General features: G+C 42.5%; 1 protein-coding gene across 1 annotated transcript in view; it reads left to right on the top strand.

Moving 5' to 3' along the window:
- CEP89 (centrosomal protein 89) overlaps positions 1-14,916 on the top strand; it is a 65,364-nt gene that overhangs the window by 25,676 nt on the left and 24,772 nt on the right. Inside the window, exons 10-14 of the mRNA XM_049786698.1 lie at positions 1,563-1,613; positions 2,141-2,224; positions 4,577-4,680; positions 10,421-10,536; positions 13,186-13,366. Of these exons, the coding sequence (XP_049642655.1) occupies positions 1,563-1,613; positions 2,141-2,224; positions 4,577-4,680; positions 10,421-10,536; positions 13,186-13,366 (536 nt within the window). The remainder of the gene's footprint in view (positions 1-1,562; positions 1,614-2,140; positions 2,225-4,576; positions 4,681-10,420; positions 10,537-13,185; positions 13,367-14,916) is intronic.

Genomic DNA, 14,916 nt, shown 5'->3' with positions numbered 1-14,916 from the left:
CTCATAGCAGAGGCAATAAAATTTCTATAATAATAATAATAATAATAATAATAATAAATAAAAGTATGGGGGGGCCACAAAAATAGTACAATAGTTATGGCATTTGCCTTGTACGCACCCAACCTGGGTTCAGTTCCTAGTATCCTATATGGTTCCCTGAGCTTTGCCAGAAGTGTTCCCTGAGTACAGAGCCAATAGTAAGTCCAGAACACTGCTGGGTATGGCCCCAAAGCCAAGAAAAGGAGAGGGGCACTCTGCTGATGCATGAAGTGAAAGTCCACATTGGCTGCTCTGTTCTCAGCTTGCATTCACATACCCCATAGGACTGTAAACAAATAAATAATGCATGCACACTATGCATGCATGTGTACACACACACACACACACACACACACACACATCTGTTCACCTGGGTCATTCATAACTGAGAGAACAGCCACAAGTGACTGTCTCCTCCATTCTCCCTGGAAAGGATCTACGCATGTTCCATATGTTCCCTGCGTTCTTGTGTCTGGCAGGTCTTGTTTCCATTAGTAACATTACACTTTGTAACATGTAAAAAATAGAGGGGGAAACACTTTTTATAGGAAACCTACAAAATCCAGAAATAATATGTAATACTGATGAAGTTTAGTTAACAAAAATCACTGAATTTTTATTTGAGTGCTCCTGGCTCTGTGTTCAGAAATTTCACCTGGCTGTGCTCAGGGTACATTATAGGATGCTGGGGATTGAACCTGGGTCAGCCATGTCCAAGGCAACTGCCCTACTCACTCTGCTATCTCTCTAGCCCTTAATTTTTTTAATAGCTCCAGAGAGATAGTACTGGGGTTAAGACACTACCTTTACTCAGGGCAATGCAGATTGGACTCCATTCAGGACTCAAGAATTGAGCTCTGAGCATAGAGCCAGAAGTAAGTCTTGAGCACTGCTGGGGGTGTCCCTCAAACAAGAAGATTCCTGGAGATTCTAGATTTTGAGACTTGAAAACTAAGAGCAACAAGTAATACTGATTGAATCCTTGTTCAGAAAAGAACATGGAGGGGGAAATAGGTGAAATTTGACTATAGAAAAAATGCTTATAAGAATATAGTATTATGGCATCGGAGCAGTGGCGCAAGCAATAGGGTGTTTGCCTTGTACTCGCTAACCTAGGACAGAATGCGGTTCGATCCCCTGGCTTCCCATATGGTCCGCCAAGCCAGGAGCCCTTTCTGAGCACATAGTCAGGAGCGACCCCTGAAAATCACCAGGTGTGGCCCAGAAACCAAAAAGAAGAAGAATACAGTAGTATATCTGTGCTGTCATCCTGATTTTATGGCTATAAGTCATTGTGATTGAGCAAATGAATATTTTTATTTAAAAAATTACACACTGAAATATTTGAGGAAAGGGGTAATTAGATCTTCAAATTACTCCCAAACATCTCAAAACTTTTCACATAATAGACATGCGTTTGCTTACATAGATTGCTTATGTTCTGTCAAGATGAAGAATATCAAAGGTTTGCCTTTTGGGGGGAAGTCTTGCTTAATTTGTCTTCAATTTGTTTTTGTTTTTAGATTTTAAATATTAAAGGTCTCCCACCAGAAGGACCTCCACCACCCTGGTTGGTAAGTATCTCAGTTCAAGCCCATATTTTCTGTGCTATGTTTGAATATTTAAAATCATTCCAAATTAAGTCTTTTTTTTAATGGAATTTCATTTAAATTTTGCCTTTTGTTTCTTTCTTTCTTCATTTATTTTGGAGTCACACATGGGGAATCTCAGGGGTTACTCCTGGTTCTGTGTTCAGGAATTTCTCCTGGTGGTACTTGGGGGACCATATGAGATGCTGGGGATTGAATCTGGGTCGGCTGCATGCAAGGCAAATGCCCTACATACTGTACTACTGCTCTATATCCAAATCTTTTCTCGTATTGGGGGGTGGGGTAGGGCAATTGGGCCCACCTCTGGTGGTTCTCAGAGTTTACTTCTGGCTCTATGCTTAAGGCTCTGGGTTTACCACATGTAAGGCCAGCACCCTACCCCACTGTACTGTTATTCCAGCCCCCACTTAAGTCTTTTATCACTATTTTAAAATATGCTCTTTGTGCTTCGATGCAAGAAATATATTAACCTCATTAATCATTCTGCTCAGTTGGATATGAAGTACCTGTCTCCGTTGTTGCTGGCTTATGAGGACAGGATGAAAGAGAAGGACGAGCTCAGTGCCACCCTCCAGGTAGGTTGGCAAATGTCGCAGAAGAGTGAATAAGGTTTATGAAAACCATGGGCTTTTCAGATTTTGAGGAAGTGTATTGCATTTAGATCCACTGTGGAGTGCTTGTTAAAGAAGGAGAAATTCAGAAGAGGGTCCGGGGTGGAGGGAGGAGAGAGAAAGGGTGGTAGAATGAGAGGATGAGAAAGGGGAGATCAGGGGGACTATGATGCAGCTCTGGTGCAGTAGTTTCTGGGCACCCCAAGTTTGGCTGGGATTTTGGGATTCAGAGAGGGTTTTCTTTAGTATTTTTAGCTGTGGATACTACAGTTTGTTAGAAGAGACACTGGATTATTGGGGGTGAAGGGGTCAAGTAGCCAGAAACATGTGAAGGAGATCTATGTATGTGTGTATGTATGTATTTGGTTTGGGGCCATATCAGGTGGTGCTCAGGGGTTACTCCTGGCTCTGTACTCAGGAATCATTTCTAGTAGGGCTCAGAGGACCATATGCTTAGAATTGAACCCAGGTCAGCTGCATGGCCAATGTTCTACCCACTGTGCTATCTCTCTGGCCCAGTCTTTTTTTTTGTTTGTTTGTTTTTGGGCCACACCGGTGTTGCTCAGGGGTTACTCCTGGCTGTCTGCTCAGAAATAGCTCCTGGCAGGCACGGGGGACCATATGGGACACCGGGATTCGAACCAACCACCTTTGGTCCTGGATCGGCTGCTTGCAAGGCAAATGCCGCTGTGCTATCTCTCCGGGCCCAGAGTCTTTATTTTTTTAAAGTAGATTTAGATGCTTCTTTTTCTAAATATTTAGATAATTAATGATGGCATGAATTACTGAAATTTTATATGGCCATTTATTATTTTGTCTAAAGACCAAATTAATTTGAAATTAATATTGTCATTCTTTTCCATTTTTATTATTTCCTCTTTAATGAACTTTTGTGAAGGTAGACAAAAATAAAGTTTTTTCCTGCAACTTACTGAGTCCAAAGCAATGGAAATAAAACAATAGCACCCAAAATAATAATATATAACATTTGCATAAATTGCAAAAATAAGTTCAAACATATGTTTTTTTTTTTATGTTCATAACATGCTCCTGAGAGTTAAGCACTATTTCATCAAAGTGATAAAACTGATGAACTTGGGATTTAGCAAGGTTATAATTTTCCTAAACACATAGTATTTAGTGGTGGAGTTGAAACTATGTCTTTGGGTTTTTTTTGTTTGTTTTTTTGGTGCTTTTGGGTCATACCCGGTGATGCTCAGGGGTTACTCCTTTTTTTTTTTTTGGGTCACACCCGTTTGATGCTCAGGGGTTACTCTGGCTTGGGGGGACCATATGGGACGCCGGGGGATCGAACCACGGTCCATCCTATGTCCTACGCTAGCGTTTGCAAGGCAGACACCTTACCTCTAGCGCCACCTTCCCGGCCCTCAGGGATTACTCCTGGCTATGCACTCAGAAATCGCTCCTGGCTTGGGGCGACCATATGGGACGCCGGGGGATCAAACCCTGTCCATCTTAGGTTAGCTGCATTTAAGGCAAACACCCTACTGCTTGTGCCACTACTCTGGCCTGGTCTCTCTCTCTCTCTCTCTCTCTCTCTCTCTCTCTCTCTCTCTCTCTCTCTCTCTCTCTCTCTCTCTCTCTCCCCTCTCTCTTTCTCTCCTCTCTCTCTCTCTCTCTCTTCTCTCTCTCTCTCTCTCCTCTCTCTCTCTCAATAAACTTCCTAATTCTGTGGAAGACAAGCTCAGGAAGCTCAGTGAGAACTACTGGAAGTGGGAGGAAGAGAGGTTTTTCTTTTGCTCCATGCCTGTGGTTTTCGGGTTCAGCTTCCAGCAGCAAAACTCATTCTGCTTTTGTTTTTTGTTCGAGTTGGTATTTTTCTTTGCTATTTCCAGCAGTCTTGACTGTGAAGGATGGGAATGGGGGTACCCAGGGGCTAATTCCCATGGTTTTCAGGGAGCCAAGAAGTGCTGGAGATCAGACCCATGGGTCCTGAATGCAGAACATTAATTCCAGCCCTTGCGCTGTCTCCCCAACCTCTGAGCTCATTCTCACATAGGAGACCAGGGCAGCAGGTGTGTGGTTGCATCCTAGGCCTTTGTGTATTGCACACTACATGCTCCTCAGTGATTCAGGAGACCTCTGGTGCCAGGCAAGTGTCCCAACCACTGTACTCTCTCTCCGGCCTGGAACTGAATGTTTCAGACCTGGTATGGTCTAGTGGGGTCTGCGGTCCTTGCATAGCAGTGATTCTGTTGCTTCCCCACTAGTCTAATTCTGCATTCCTTGAGGGCAGGCACAGATGTTAGGGTGGGAGAGAGAGGGGGAGAGTGAGATATACTTATTTTATTTCAGGAGGAAATGAAGATGTTCAAATTGCGTGTTCAAGAAGTGGTGAAAGAAAATGAAGATTTGCACCGGGAGTTAAAGAAGAAGAGCCCTGTTGGGAGTGAGAAATGGCAAGTTGTGTTTTCTGGTATTTGATTACTTAAAAAAGATCAAACAAATCAAGTTCCTTTTTTCATATTCTTTGTTACAACACAAAGGCAAATGGGATGATCAAAACAAGGCTTGACTAGGGTCAATTTGAAAGGACTTTCTGGACTTTTGTTGGTGCTAGTCCAAGCCTTCTGTGTTACCATTTAGGCTCACTGAGCTTAGTGGTCTTTTATGTAACTTTTCCCTCAGATTTCCTGTGATACTTCTATAAAATTTTGAGATGCAGCACAGCTATAACAGCATGGTCCAGGATCTATAGATCTGAAACAAATTTGGCATTTAGATAAGGTTAGTTGTAGTGTTGTGCCATTTCTATCTGAGGATGTAGGGTGTGGGACTGGGTTGCTATGGTTTGTGCAAGAAAGGGGACTCTGCTCCCACTCAGACTGAGAAGGCCACAGAGGCATTCTGTGTGGACCAGACTACCTGGGAAGTTTCAGCAGCCACTATTTTCTTTTGGAGCTTGATAGAGGACTATTTTTTTTTTTATTTGGTTTTTGTTTTTTGGGCCACACCTGGCCACACTCAGGGGTTACTCCTGGCTATCTGCTCAGAAATAGCTTCTGGCAGACATGGGGGACCATATGGGATGCCGGGATTCGAACCAACCACCTTAGGTCCTGGATCAGCTGCTTGCAAGGCAGACACTGCTGTGCTATCTTTCCGGCCCCAGGATTATTTTTTAAACTACTGTTTAAACTTTGTGGTTTGGGGCCACTAGAGAGATAGTTAAGCATTGGAGATGCTTGCCTTGCATGCAGCAAACCCAAGTTTAATCCCCGGTACCCCACATGGTACTCTGAGCCTGCCAAGAATGATACCTGAGTGTGGAGAGCCAGGAGTAACACTTGAGCACTACCAGGTGTGGCTCCAAAAACAGACAAACAAAACTGTGATTTACAGTTTTTAATTCATTGTTCTAACACCAATCTCACCACCATTGTGAACTTCCCATCACCATTGTCCCTAATTTGCCTCCCATTCCCCAAGCTTGTCCCTTTGGTGGGCAGAAAATTATTTTATATTGCTTGCTACAACAAAATAGTTGTGGAATTATCAAAAAGTATTTTAGTAAGAAAAAGTTTGTGAAAATTATTATATCTCAGAATGGGGTTATTAAAGTCATTTTCTGAACATTTACTGAGCCATTTGTTGCTAGTTTAGCCTTCAGTGTTATTGTTCTTTTGCTTATTGAGCTTAGTTGACTTCTATGCTACATTCTCATCTAATTTTCTGTATTCCTACTGGGCTGTCAGTATTGTAGAATATTAAAGTTTGAATGGCTGCATATGTGGTCACATACTCCAGGAGTTCCAGAATCTGTAGAACTGGGACAATTCTTGGCTCTCCTCCTTTTGAGGGGCACAAAATTTTCAGCCCCAAAGACCAGTGTACCCGTTAATTTCTTTGGCTTTGCTGGACATCTCTTCTGAGATTAGTCATGAAGGTATGGAACATGGTGGAGTCTGGGATGTGGATGTGGCTGATGGGGCTTCTCCAAAACAGGGATAGGGTGTGTACAGGGCCTGTCCTAACTCCAAGGAGATGCAGACTTTTCAGTCTGAAAACTGATGTACTTCAGCTTGGCATCTCTTCAGATTAGTCTAGAAGTGGTGATGTTGGGCTATTTGTATGGCAGCGAATGTGGGATGTGGGCATGGCTCCAGAGGTAGACCTTGACTTTAAATCATGGATGGAGATACACACGCACACACACACACACATACATACACACATACACACAACTTTAAATCATGGATGGGAGAACACACACATTTACATCATGGATGGGGAGACACACACACACACACGCACACACACACACACACGCCCATTGCATCCCTTCCTGTGTTAATCAGGGTTTGCACTGCAGGGAGCTCTTGAGGCTCCACTGCCTCCATTCGGCATCTCTGTCCTCTGGCTCAGGGAGGGGAGCTGGGCTCTGTAGTGTCCCACAGACCTGCACAGTCAGTTGGCCTCCCTGTGTCCCCTTGCCTGCTACTTCCTGTACATATAGATGTGTAGGATACCCAGGCATCCCTCACATTCAGGATCACTGACTCCCTACTTCAGCTTTCTAATTTCTCATTGACTACTGGGATGCACCCAAACACTCTGCACTTCTTTTCCCAACTTCCCTGAACTATTGGGTAGTCTCAGGTGTAATGTGTCTCAGCCTACTGACCTCTAAATGTTAAACCAAACCTGTGGTTCAGCTTCTTTGTTGAACTGGGGGGAATCTCTCAGGTGTTTAATGAAAGAAAGGAAAGGGGGGCTGGAGAGATAGCATGGAGGTAAGGCGTTCGCCTTGCGTGCAGAAAGTCAGTGGTTCAAATCCCAGCATCCCATATGGTCCTCCAAGCCTGCCAGGAGCGACTTCAGAGCATAGAGCCAGGAGTAACCCCTGAGCACTGCCAGGTGTGACCCAAAAACCAGAAAGAAAGAAAGAAAGAAAGAAAGAAAGAAAGAAAGAAAGAAAGAAAGAAAGAAAGAAAGAAAGAAAGAAAGAAAGAAAGAAAGAAAGAAAGAAAGAAAGAAAGAAGGAGGGAGGGAGGGAGGGAGGGAGGGAGGGAGGGAGGGAGGGAGGAAGGAAGGAGAAAGAAAGAGAGAGAGAGAAAGAAAGAAAGAAAGAAGGAAGGAAGGAAGGAAGGAAGGAAGGAAGGAAGAAAGAAAGAAAGAAAGAAAGAAAGAAAGAAAGAAAGAAAGAAAGAAAGAAAGAAAGAAAGAAAGAAAGAAAGAAAGAAAGAAAGAAAGAAAGAAAGAAAGAAAGAAGAAAGAAAGAAAGAGAAAGAAAAAGGAAGGAAGGAAGGAAGAAAGGAAGGAAGGAAGGAAGAAGGAAGGAAGGAAGGAAGGAAGGAAGGAAGGAAGGAAGGAAGGAAGGAAGGAAGGAAAGAAGGAAGGAAGGAAGAAGGAAGGAAGGAAGGAAGGAAGGAAGGGACCTATGGGAGAGCTGAAGGGGTAGAGCACTTGTCCAGCCTATGGAGACTCTGCTTTGATCCCTAGTAGCACTGCAGATAAAAACAAAGAAAATAATGGAGCCAAGTCTTTACTATTTACTATGGGAGAGCTGAAGGGGTAGAGCACTTGTCCAGCCTATGGAGACTCTGCTTTGATCCCTAGTAGCACTGCAGATAAAAACAAAGAAAATAATGGAGCCAAGTCTTTACTATTTACTCTGAATGGTAAACATTTAACTAGGAAATTTCTAAGTTTTCTGAGCTTAACATTTCCTCATTGAAATGTTCTGGGGTGGTAAAGGTTTGCTCCTACTGAAAGGAAGTCTGGGTGGGGAGACAGACAGCTCCAGCAGCAAAGCACACACCCAGTCGTCTCCCCAATCTCACTGGGACCCACTCTTCTCATCTGACACCACCACACCTGAGCACTGCACTGCTAGACTGGCCGTACTCACTACAGTAATAGTGCTTTCCTAGGCACGCGTGCGTGCATGTGTGTGTGTGTGTGTGTGTGTGTGTGTGTGTGTGTGTCCTGTATAACAAGGCAGATTGGGAATCTTTGGGGATCACAACCACAGGTGCTCAAGTGACCATAAGGAGTAGGGCGGGCACTTGCCTTACTTATGGTTGACCTGGGTTCAGTCCCTTTCTTCCCGTAGAGTCCCTTGAGCATTACCAGGAGTGCTAATCTGAGTGTAGAGCCAGGAGTAACCTCTGAATCTCACCAGATGTGGTCTGACTGTCAAAAAAAAAAAAAATTAAGTTACACATAACTCATTTTGTGGAAGTTTTTATAGGAAATTGGGCCTTTGTGTTTCTTATTAAATGAAACACTTGATAAAAAGCTGCCTGGCTGGAGAGATAACACAGCAATAGGCATTTGCCTTCCATGTGGCTGACCGGGGAGGGACCTGGTTTGATTCCTGGATCCCATATGGTCCCCAGCATGCCAGGGGCGATTTCTAAATGCAGAGCCAGAAATAACCCCTGAGCTCCGCTAGGTGTAGCCCAGAAACCAATTAATCAATAAATAAAGTTTCTAAAAAAATTTTTTAAATAGTTCTACCAGGTTCTAGATAATCTAATTGTTATAGATTTAAAGTTTTATGTAGATGAAACAAAATGGATGGAATAAGATTTGAATTTTGTTCAAATTCATTATTGTGCACATGTACTCTATTCTTTCTAATTTTGTATATGGTTATAACTACTTTTGAAAAGTCACTGAAACTTTATAATTCAGAATTCTGCCTCAAGTTGAATGCAAATGGCAGGATCTACAGTGTTTTTAACATCTTGAGCATTAATTCCTCTCTGGATGCTGGATACCTATGACCTCCCAGTTAGACTGCAGAATGCCCTCTTAACTGGTTGTTCAGCTCTGAAATGGCTATATTTATTTATGGTTACAAACATGTTCATAATTGGGTTTCAGACATAAAATGCACACACACCCCTTTGCCAGTGTAACTTTCCTGTTACCATTTTCCCTCACTTCCCTCCTCCACCAGTCCCTTGCCTATCTTCCTTTTTATTTTTTTTGGTTTTTGGTTTTTGGGCCACACCCGGTGATGCTCAGGGGTTACTCCTGGCTATGTGCTCAGAAGTCGCTCCTGGCGTGGGGGACCATATGGGATGCCAGGGGATCGAACCGCGGTCCGTCCAAGGCTAGCGCAGGTAAGGCAGGCACCTTACCTCTAGCGCCACCGCCCGGCCCCCCCTTGCCTATCTTCAAGACAGGCATTGTATTTTTCTATCATTGTCATGGTAACTATTAGTGTAGTTATTTCTCTAACTGCACTTACTACTCCTTGTGATAAGCTTATTATCATGAGCTGGTCCTTCCAACTCTCATCTCTAGTGTCTCTGGGTGTTATTATTGTACTGTCTTTTATTTTTCTTAAATCCCACATATGAGTGAGACTATTCTGTGCTTATCTCTCTCCCTCTGACTTATTTCACTCAACATAATAGTTTCCAAATCCACCTATGTATAAGCAAATTTCGTGACTTCATTTTTTTTCTAACAGCTGCATAGTATTCCATTGTATTGATGTAACACAGTTTCTATCTGTTGTTGGGCATCTGGGTTGTTTCCAGATTCTGGCTATTGATTGTTTTTGCTTGTTTGTTTGTTTTGGGGGGGTACACTTGACATTACTCAGGGCTTACTCCTGGATCTTTGCTCGGAAATTGCTCCTGGCAGGCTCGAGGGACCACATGTGATGCTGGGGAATGAACCCAGATCCATCCCAGGTCCGCAGCATGCAAGTCAAACACACTACGGCTGTGCTGTCAGTCCAGCGTCTGATTATGGCTATTATAAATAATGCTGTTATGAACAGAGAAGTGCAGAGGACATTGCTGTATTGTGCTTTTGTGGTCTAAGGTTATATCCCTAGTAGTGGCATTACTGGATCACATGGGAGCTCAGTGTTCAGTTTTTTTTTTTTTTTTTAATAATCTTTATTGTGATCAAAATGAATTACAAGTCTTTCACAGTAATATTTAAGGTACATAGTGACAAAGAATTAGGGCCATTTCCACCAACAGTGTTGTCCTCCCTCTACCCCTATTCCCAGCATGCATCCCATACCTCCCCGCTTTGCCCCTTGGACGGTTAGTGTATATTTTGTATAACAGTGTATACTGTTGTGTATAGCTTGCTGTAGATTGGGTATCGATTCTAGTGTTGTAGGAATGTTGAAATAACTGTGTGTTTACTTGTGTGTATTACTTGCAGGAACCAGCTTACGACTCAGGCAAAAATGACCTCAGAGGAAAACAAATTGTTGCTAGATCAGTTGGAGATTCAGAGAAAAAAAGCCACGGATGCACAGCAGGAGCACCTCCAGGAAGGTGAGCACTGTCTTCCCAGTGTGGTTGGAAATGAAGGGCATGGTGTTTTACATTATATTGTTCCCTGAGATCCTGCTAAGGATCTGGCATGACATATGTCACCCATGCTGTGTGGCTTTTGTTTCCTCTGGAGACCCGCAGTGTCAACTTTCATAAGTTGCATTGGTATATGACAGCTTTCAACTCTACAGAACTGGTTTTAGGGGACAGTGTGCCATATTGAGGGGAAGAGACATGTGAAGTGAATTTTTTAAAGTCACTCAAAGGAGGCCGGAGAGATAGCACAGCAGTAGGATGTTTGCCTTGCACGCAGCTGATCCAGAATGGACAGTGGTTCGAATTCCGGCATCCCATATTGTCCCACAAGCCTGCCAGGAGCAATTTCTGAGCATAGAGTCAGGAGTAGCCCTGAGCACTGCCGGGTGTGACCCTAAAACAAACAAAAAATAATAAATTCACACAAAGATCTGTTCCCAAACCAGGTGTGACAAACAATAAGTAGGAGCCCTGTACACTCTAAGTGGTTTCCAGAACAGTGGTTACCCCTCTGGGAAATATTTCAGAGACCTTGAACAAGTGCCCTCATAGCCTTCTCTCTCTGCATCCCTCCCTCCTGCCCTGCAGGGTCTCCCAGAACCTGACTTTGAAGGGGATCAGATCCAGAATCACTTATTCTTTTTTTTTTTTTTAAATAATTTTTATTGTGATCAATGTGAATTAGAAGTCTTTCACAGTACTATTTAAAATACATAGTGACATTAAATCAGGTGTATTCCCACTACCAGGGTTGTCCTCCCTCCAACCCTGTTCCCAGCATCCCTCTCCTTTGCCCCCTCACCCCCCCCCCCCAGACTGTTAGTATAACGGGTCCCCTCTGTGTATAGTTTGTTGAAGATTGGGTATCGATTCTGTTGTCGTTGACTTTGGGATTGGTGTTTAAGTCTGATCATTTTTTTTTTTTTCTTTTTTTTTTTTTGGTTTTTGGGCCACACCCTGTGACGCTCAGGGGTTACTCCTGGCTATGCACTCAGAAGTTGCTCCTGGCTTCTTGGGGGACCATATGGGATGCCGGGGGATCGAACCGCGGTCCGTCCTAGGCTAGCGCAGGCAAGGCAGGCACCTTACCTCCAGCGCCACCGCCCGGCCCCAAGTCTGATCATTTTTTATTTCTACTCAATGTTCATACGACTGTTTGATTCTGGTACCATTCATTTTTTCCCCTCATTTTATGAGTTAGAACAAGATGATTCAAATTATATGATTCTATTTGAAAAGAAAAAGGAAAAGAAGATGATGAAAAAAGAAAAAAAAACAAAAACTAAAATATAAAAAACAAAACCAACAGACAAAAAACTGGGAGGAGTATGTCTAGGGGTTATACATATCAATTTAAAATGAAGAAAGCGAAAAAACAGAAAATCATAACAAAAAAAGGCAAATAAAATAAAATAAACTGAAAAAAACTCAACAAATTTCTTTCTTTCTTTCTTTCTTTCTTTCTTTTTTTTTTTTGGATGCTGGGGGATTGAACCTCTGTCTGATCTGGATCAGCCACGTACAAGGCAAACGCCCTACCACTGTGCTATCACTCTGGCCCCAGAATACTTATTCTGCTTTGACTAAAATCAAAATTCATGAGTACAGAAGAGAGAGGCATTTCCCTTCCTGCTTTGCTATGTTGTCTTTGTGGAGAGCAATATGGGACAGGAGATGCCTCTGTGCGCAGTGCGGCCCCTGCAGAACCTATTGTTAAGTCTCCCTTGCTGTCCCACAAAAAGGTTGATTTCCAGCTCTGCTGTATTAAGTTTGAGGCTTCCAGGCTTCAGATTCATTTGTTTCTGGTTGTGAGGGTTATAATGCCAGAGGGTTGTGAACAAGAACAGCTCTCAGAAGATCCCCAGGAGTTTCCTTCTCAGATGTGTTTGCCTCACTCAGCACTGCTGAATAGAAAAGGGTAGAAAGTCAAAATAAAATAATAAAAAAGTCCTAAAACCTTTTGTCTTGGCTTTTAGAACTAGAGATGACAAACACTAATTTTACTCTTACTCAATTTGATTTTCTTAAATATGTGTTTATGAGGGCCTGGTGTTTGAACCTTATTCAATCCCTAATAGTATTGGAAGGAAAAAAAGTAAAAATCATGAACATTTTGCCATATTTTTTTCTTTTTGGGGGTCACATCTGGCAGCGTTCAGGGGTTACTCCTGGCTCTACACTCAGAAATCGCTCCTGGAAGGCTCGGGGGACCATATGGGATGCTGGGATTCGAACCACCATCCTTCTGCATCCAAGGCAAATGCCCTACCTCCATACTATCTCTCCGGCCCACATTTTGCCATTTTTAAGACAATATCATGACATATATCTACACATCTTTGTAACTTCAGCCTTTGGAAGGCCAGTTTCTTGAAATCTAAAGCCAAGAATCAATAAGCATTTTGTATTGAGTCTCTAGAAGAAAGGCTATATTAAATTAATGCTTCCTGTAGGTTATTAGTTTCTCTGTATACAACCTTTGATATTCATTTATAAATCCAAAAAGAGCTTTTAAAAAATCATTTTTGCAAGTTGGCTTTCAGTATTACATAGTAAGTAATTATCATTTGTGGTTCAATCTTTAAGTCTTTACCCATCTCTTTTGTTGTTTAGTTTCTAAACTGACCAAACAACTAATGCTTCTGGAGACTAAAACCCAGAGCCAAGAAAAGGAGCTGAGTGAGAATAAGAAGCTGTTGGAAACATTACGTCGTGAATACCAGGAATTAAGGACACAACTAGATGGCAAAATTGATCTTAGTGTTCATACTTTGATCATAAATGAATTAGAAAGGTAAGGATTGCAGGCCTCATCTAGCGCGACTTGTCTCCTTGCACATTGTTACTCGCAGAGGAGGATCAGGTGGCCCTGGCTTTTTCCAGGCATTCAGCACTACAGGCACTAGAGCCTACATCATGACTGCAGCCTGCCTCCATGTGAGGGGCGCCTCCTCCTCCCATGCTTCCATGGGTGTTATGGGTGTAAAAAACAAAGCTAATAATCGAAAGTAGTAGAATTAGATATACAGAGGGAACTAGCTGAGTGGAAAAATTTAACCATAAATGGAATACAGGGCCCAAAGATTACAGTCTTTGTCAACTACCCATCATGGGGTTCTGTGCTGCTTTACTTCTTGGGGTGTGTCTTTTCCACTTCACCCTCAGCTTTCTCTCCCTTCCCGCTGCCAAGGAGATCTTTGAGTGAGCTCTTTTGAATGATGGAGGCTGTCCTCCAGTCGAAGCTTGCCCATCAATTTTTCTGTGGTACTGCTGGATTGACACTACTATAAAATATTGAGGCATCCAGGTTATGTAGATATAAAACAAATTTGGTGACTGGAAGTTTGATATGGTTAAGTGTTGGAATTGGACCATTTCTGTTGAAGGGTGTATTGGGTGATGTTGGTGATGTTCATGCAGAAAAGAGAATCTGTTCTTTCACCCCATCCTTTCTGAGAAGGCCACATGGTTATCAGCCTGGACCTGGCTGTCTGGAGAGCATCAGCTAATTAATTTTTTTGGAACTTGGTCAAAGAGACAGGCCATTATTCTGCTGGGAAGATGGCATTCGTCCCTACCAAATATTAACTTTTAAGACATAGATCATTTCCACCATCTTGTTTGTTTTCTTTGAGAAACAGATTGTTAGAAATATAACCAAAACCCTGCTTAACCATTATTCATGGTCCTGTTCCCTTCCACCAGAGGCAATCAAAAGCAAAATCTAAAAGCAATATCACAAAGTTAAAAGTATATTTCCAATATTTTCTTCCTTTTTCTTTTTTTCTTTTCTTTTAGGTTTTTGGGGCATACTTGGCTGGCTCAGGGGTTACTCAGGGGTTACTCCTGGCTCTGCACTCAGGAATTACTCCTGATAGTGCTCAGGGAATCATAGGGAATGGCAGAGATCAAACGTAGGTGGGTTGCATGCAAGGCACAGGCCTACCTACTGCACTATTGCTCCGACCCCTATTTTTTTTTTCTGATAGAGGAAGCAACTATAGAAAGATTAAAAAAAAAGAAAAGAAAGATTCATTTATCCAAAGTAACCAGGTGCTATTAGATAAAAAAATAAAACTAAAAAATTCCTCAAAACACAAAAACCTCCCAATCTCCCTTACCACTTGAAACTGTAAACTTAAAGGTAAATTTACTTTACCACTTGAAACTGAATATATCAAATTTTATTTTGGTTTTGTTTTATGTTTTTTTGATTTTTGTTTGGTTTTGGGTCACACCCGGCAGCACTCAGGGGTAACTCCTGGTTCTACGCTCAGAAATCACTCCTGGCAGGCTCAGGGGACCATATGGGATGCCGGGATTTGAACCACCGTCCCTCCGCAT

This window comes from Suncus etruscus, chromosome 14 (assembly GCF_024139225.1).
Source record: "Suncus etruscus isolate mSunEtr1 chromosome 14, mSunEtr1.pri.cur, whole genome shotgun sequence".
Lineage (NCBI taxonomy): Eukaryota > Metazoa > Chordata > Mammalia > Eulipotyphla > Soricidae > Suncus > Suncus etruscus.
The sequence above is the reverse complement of the archived record's forward strand: the minus strand, read 5'-3'. Positions and strand labels throughout refer to the sequence as shown.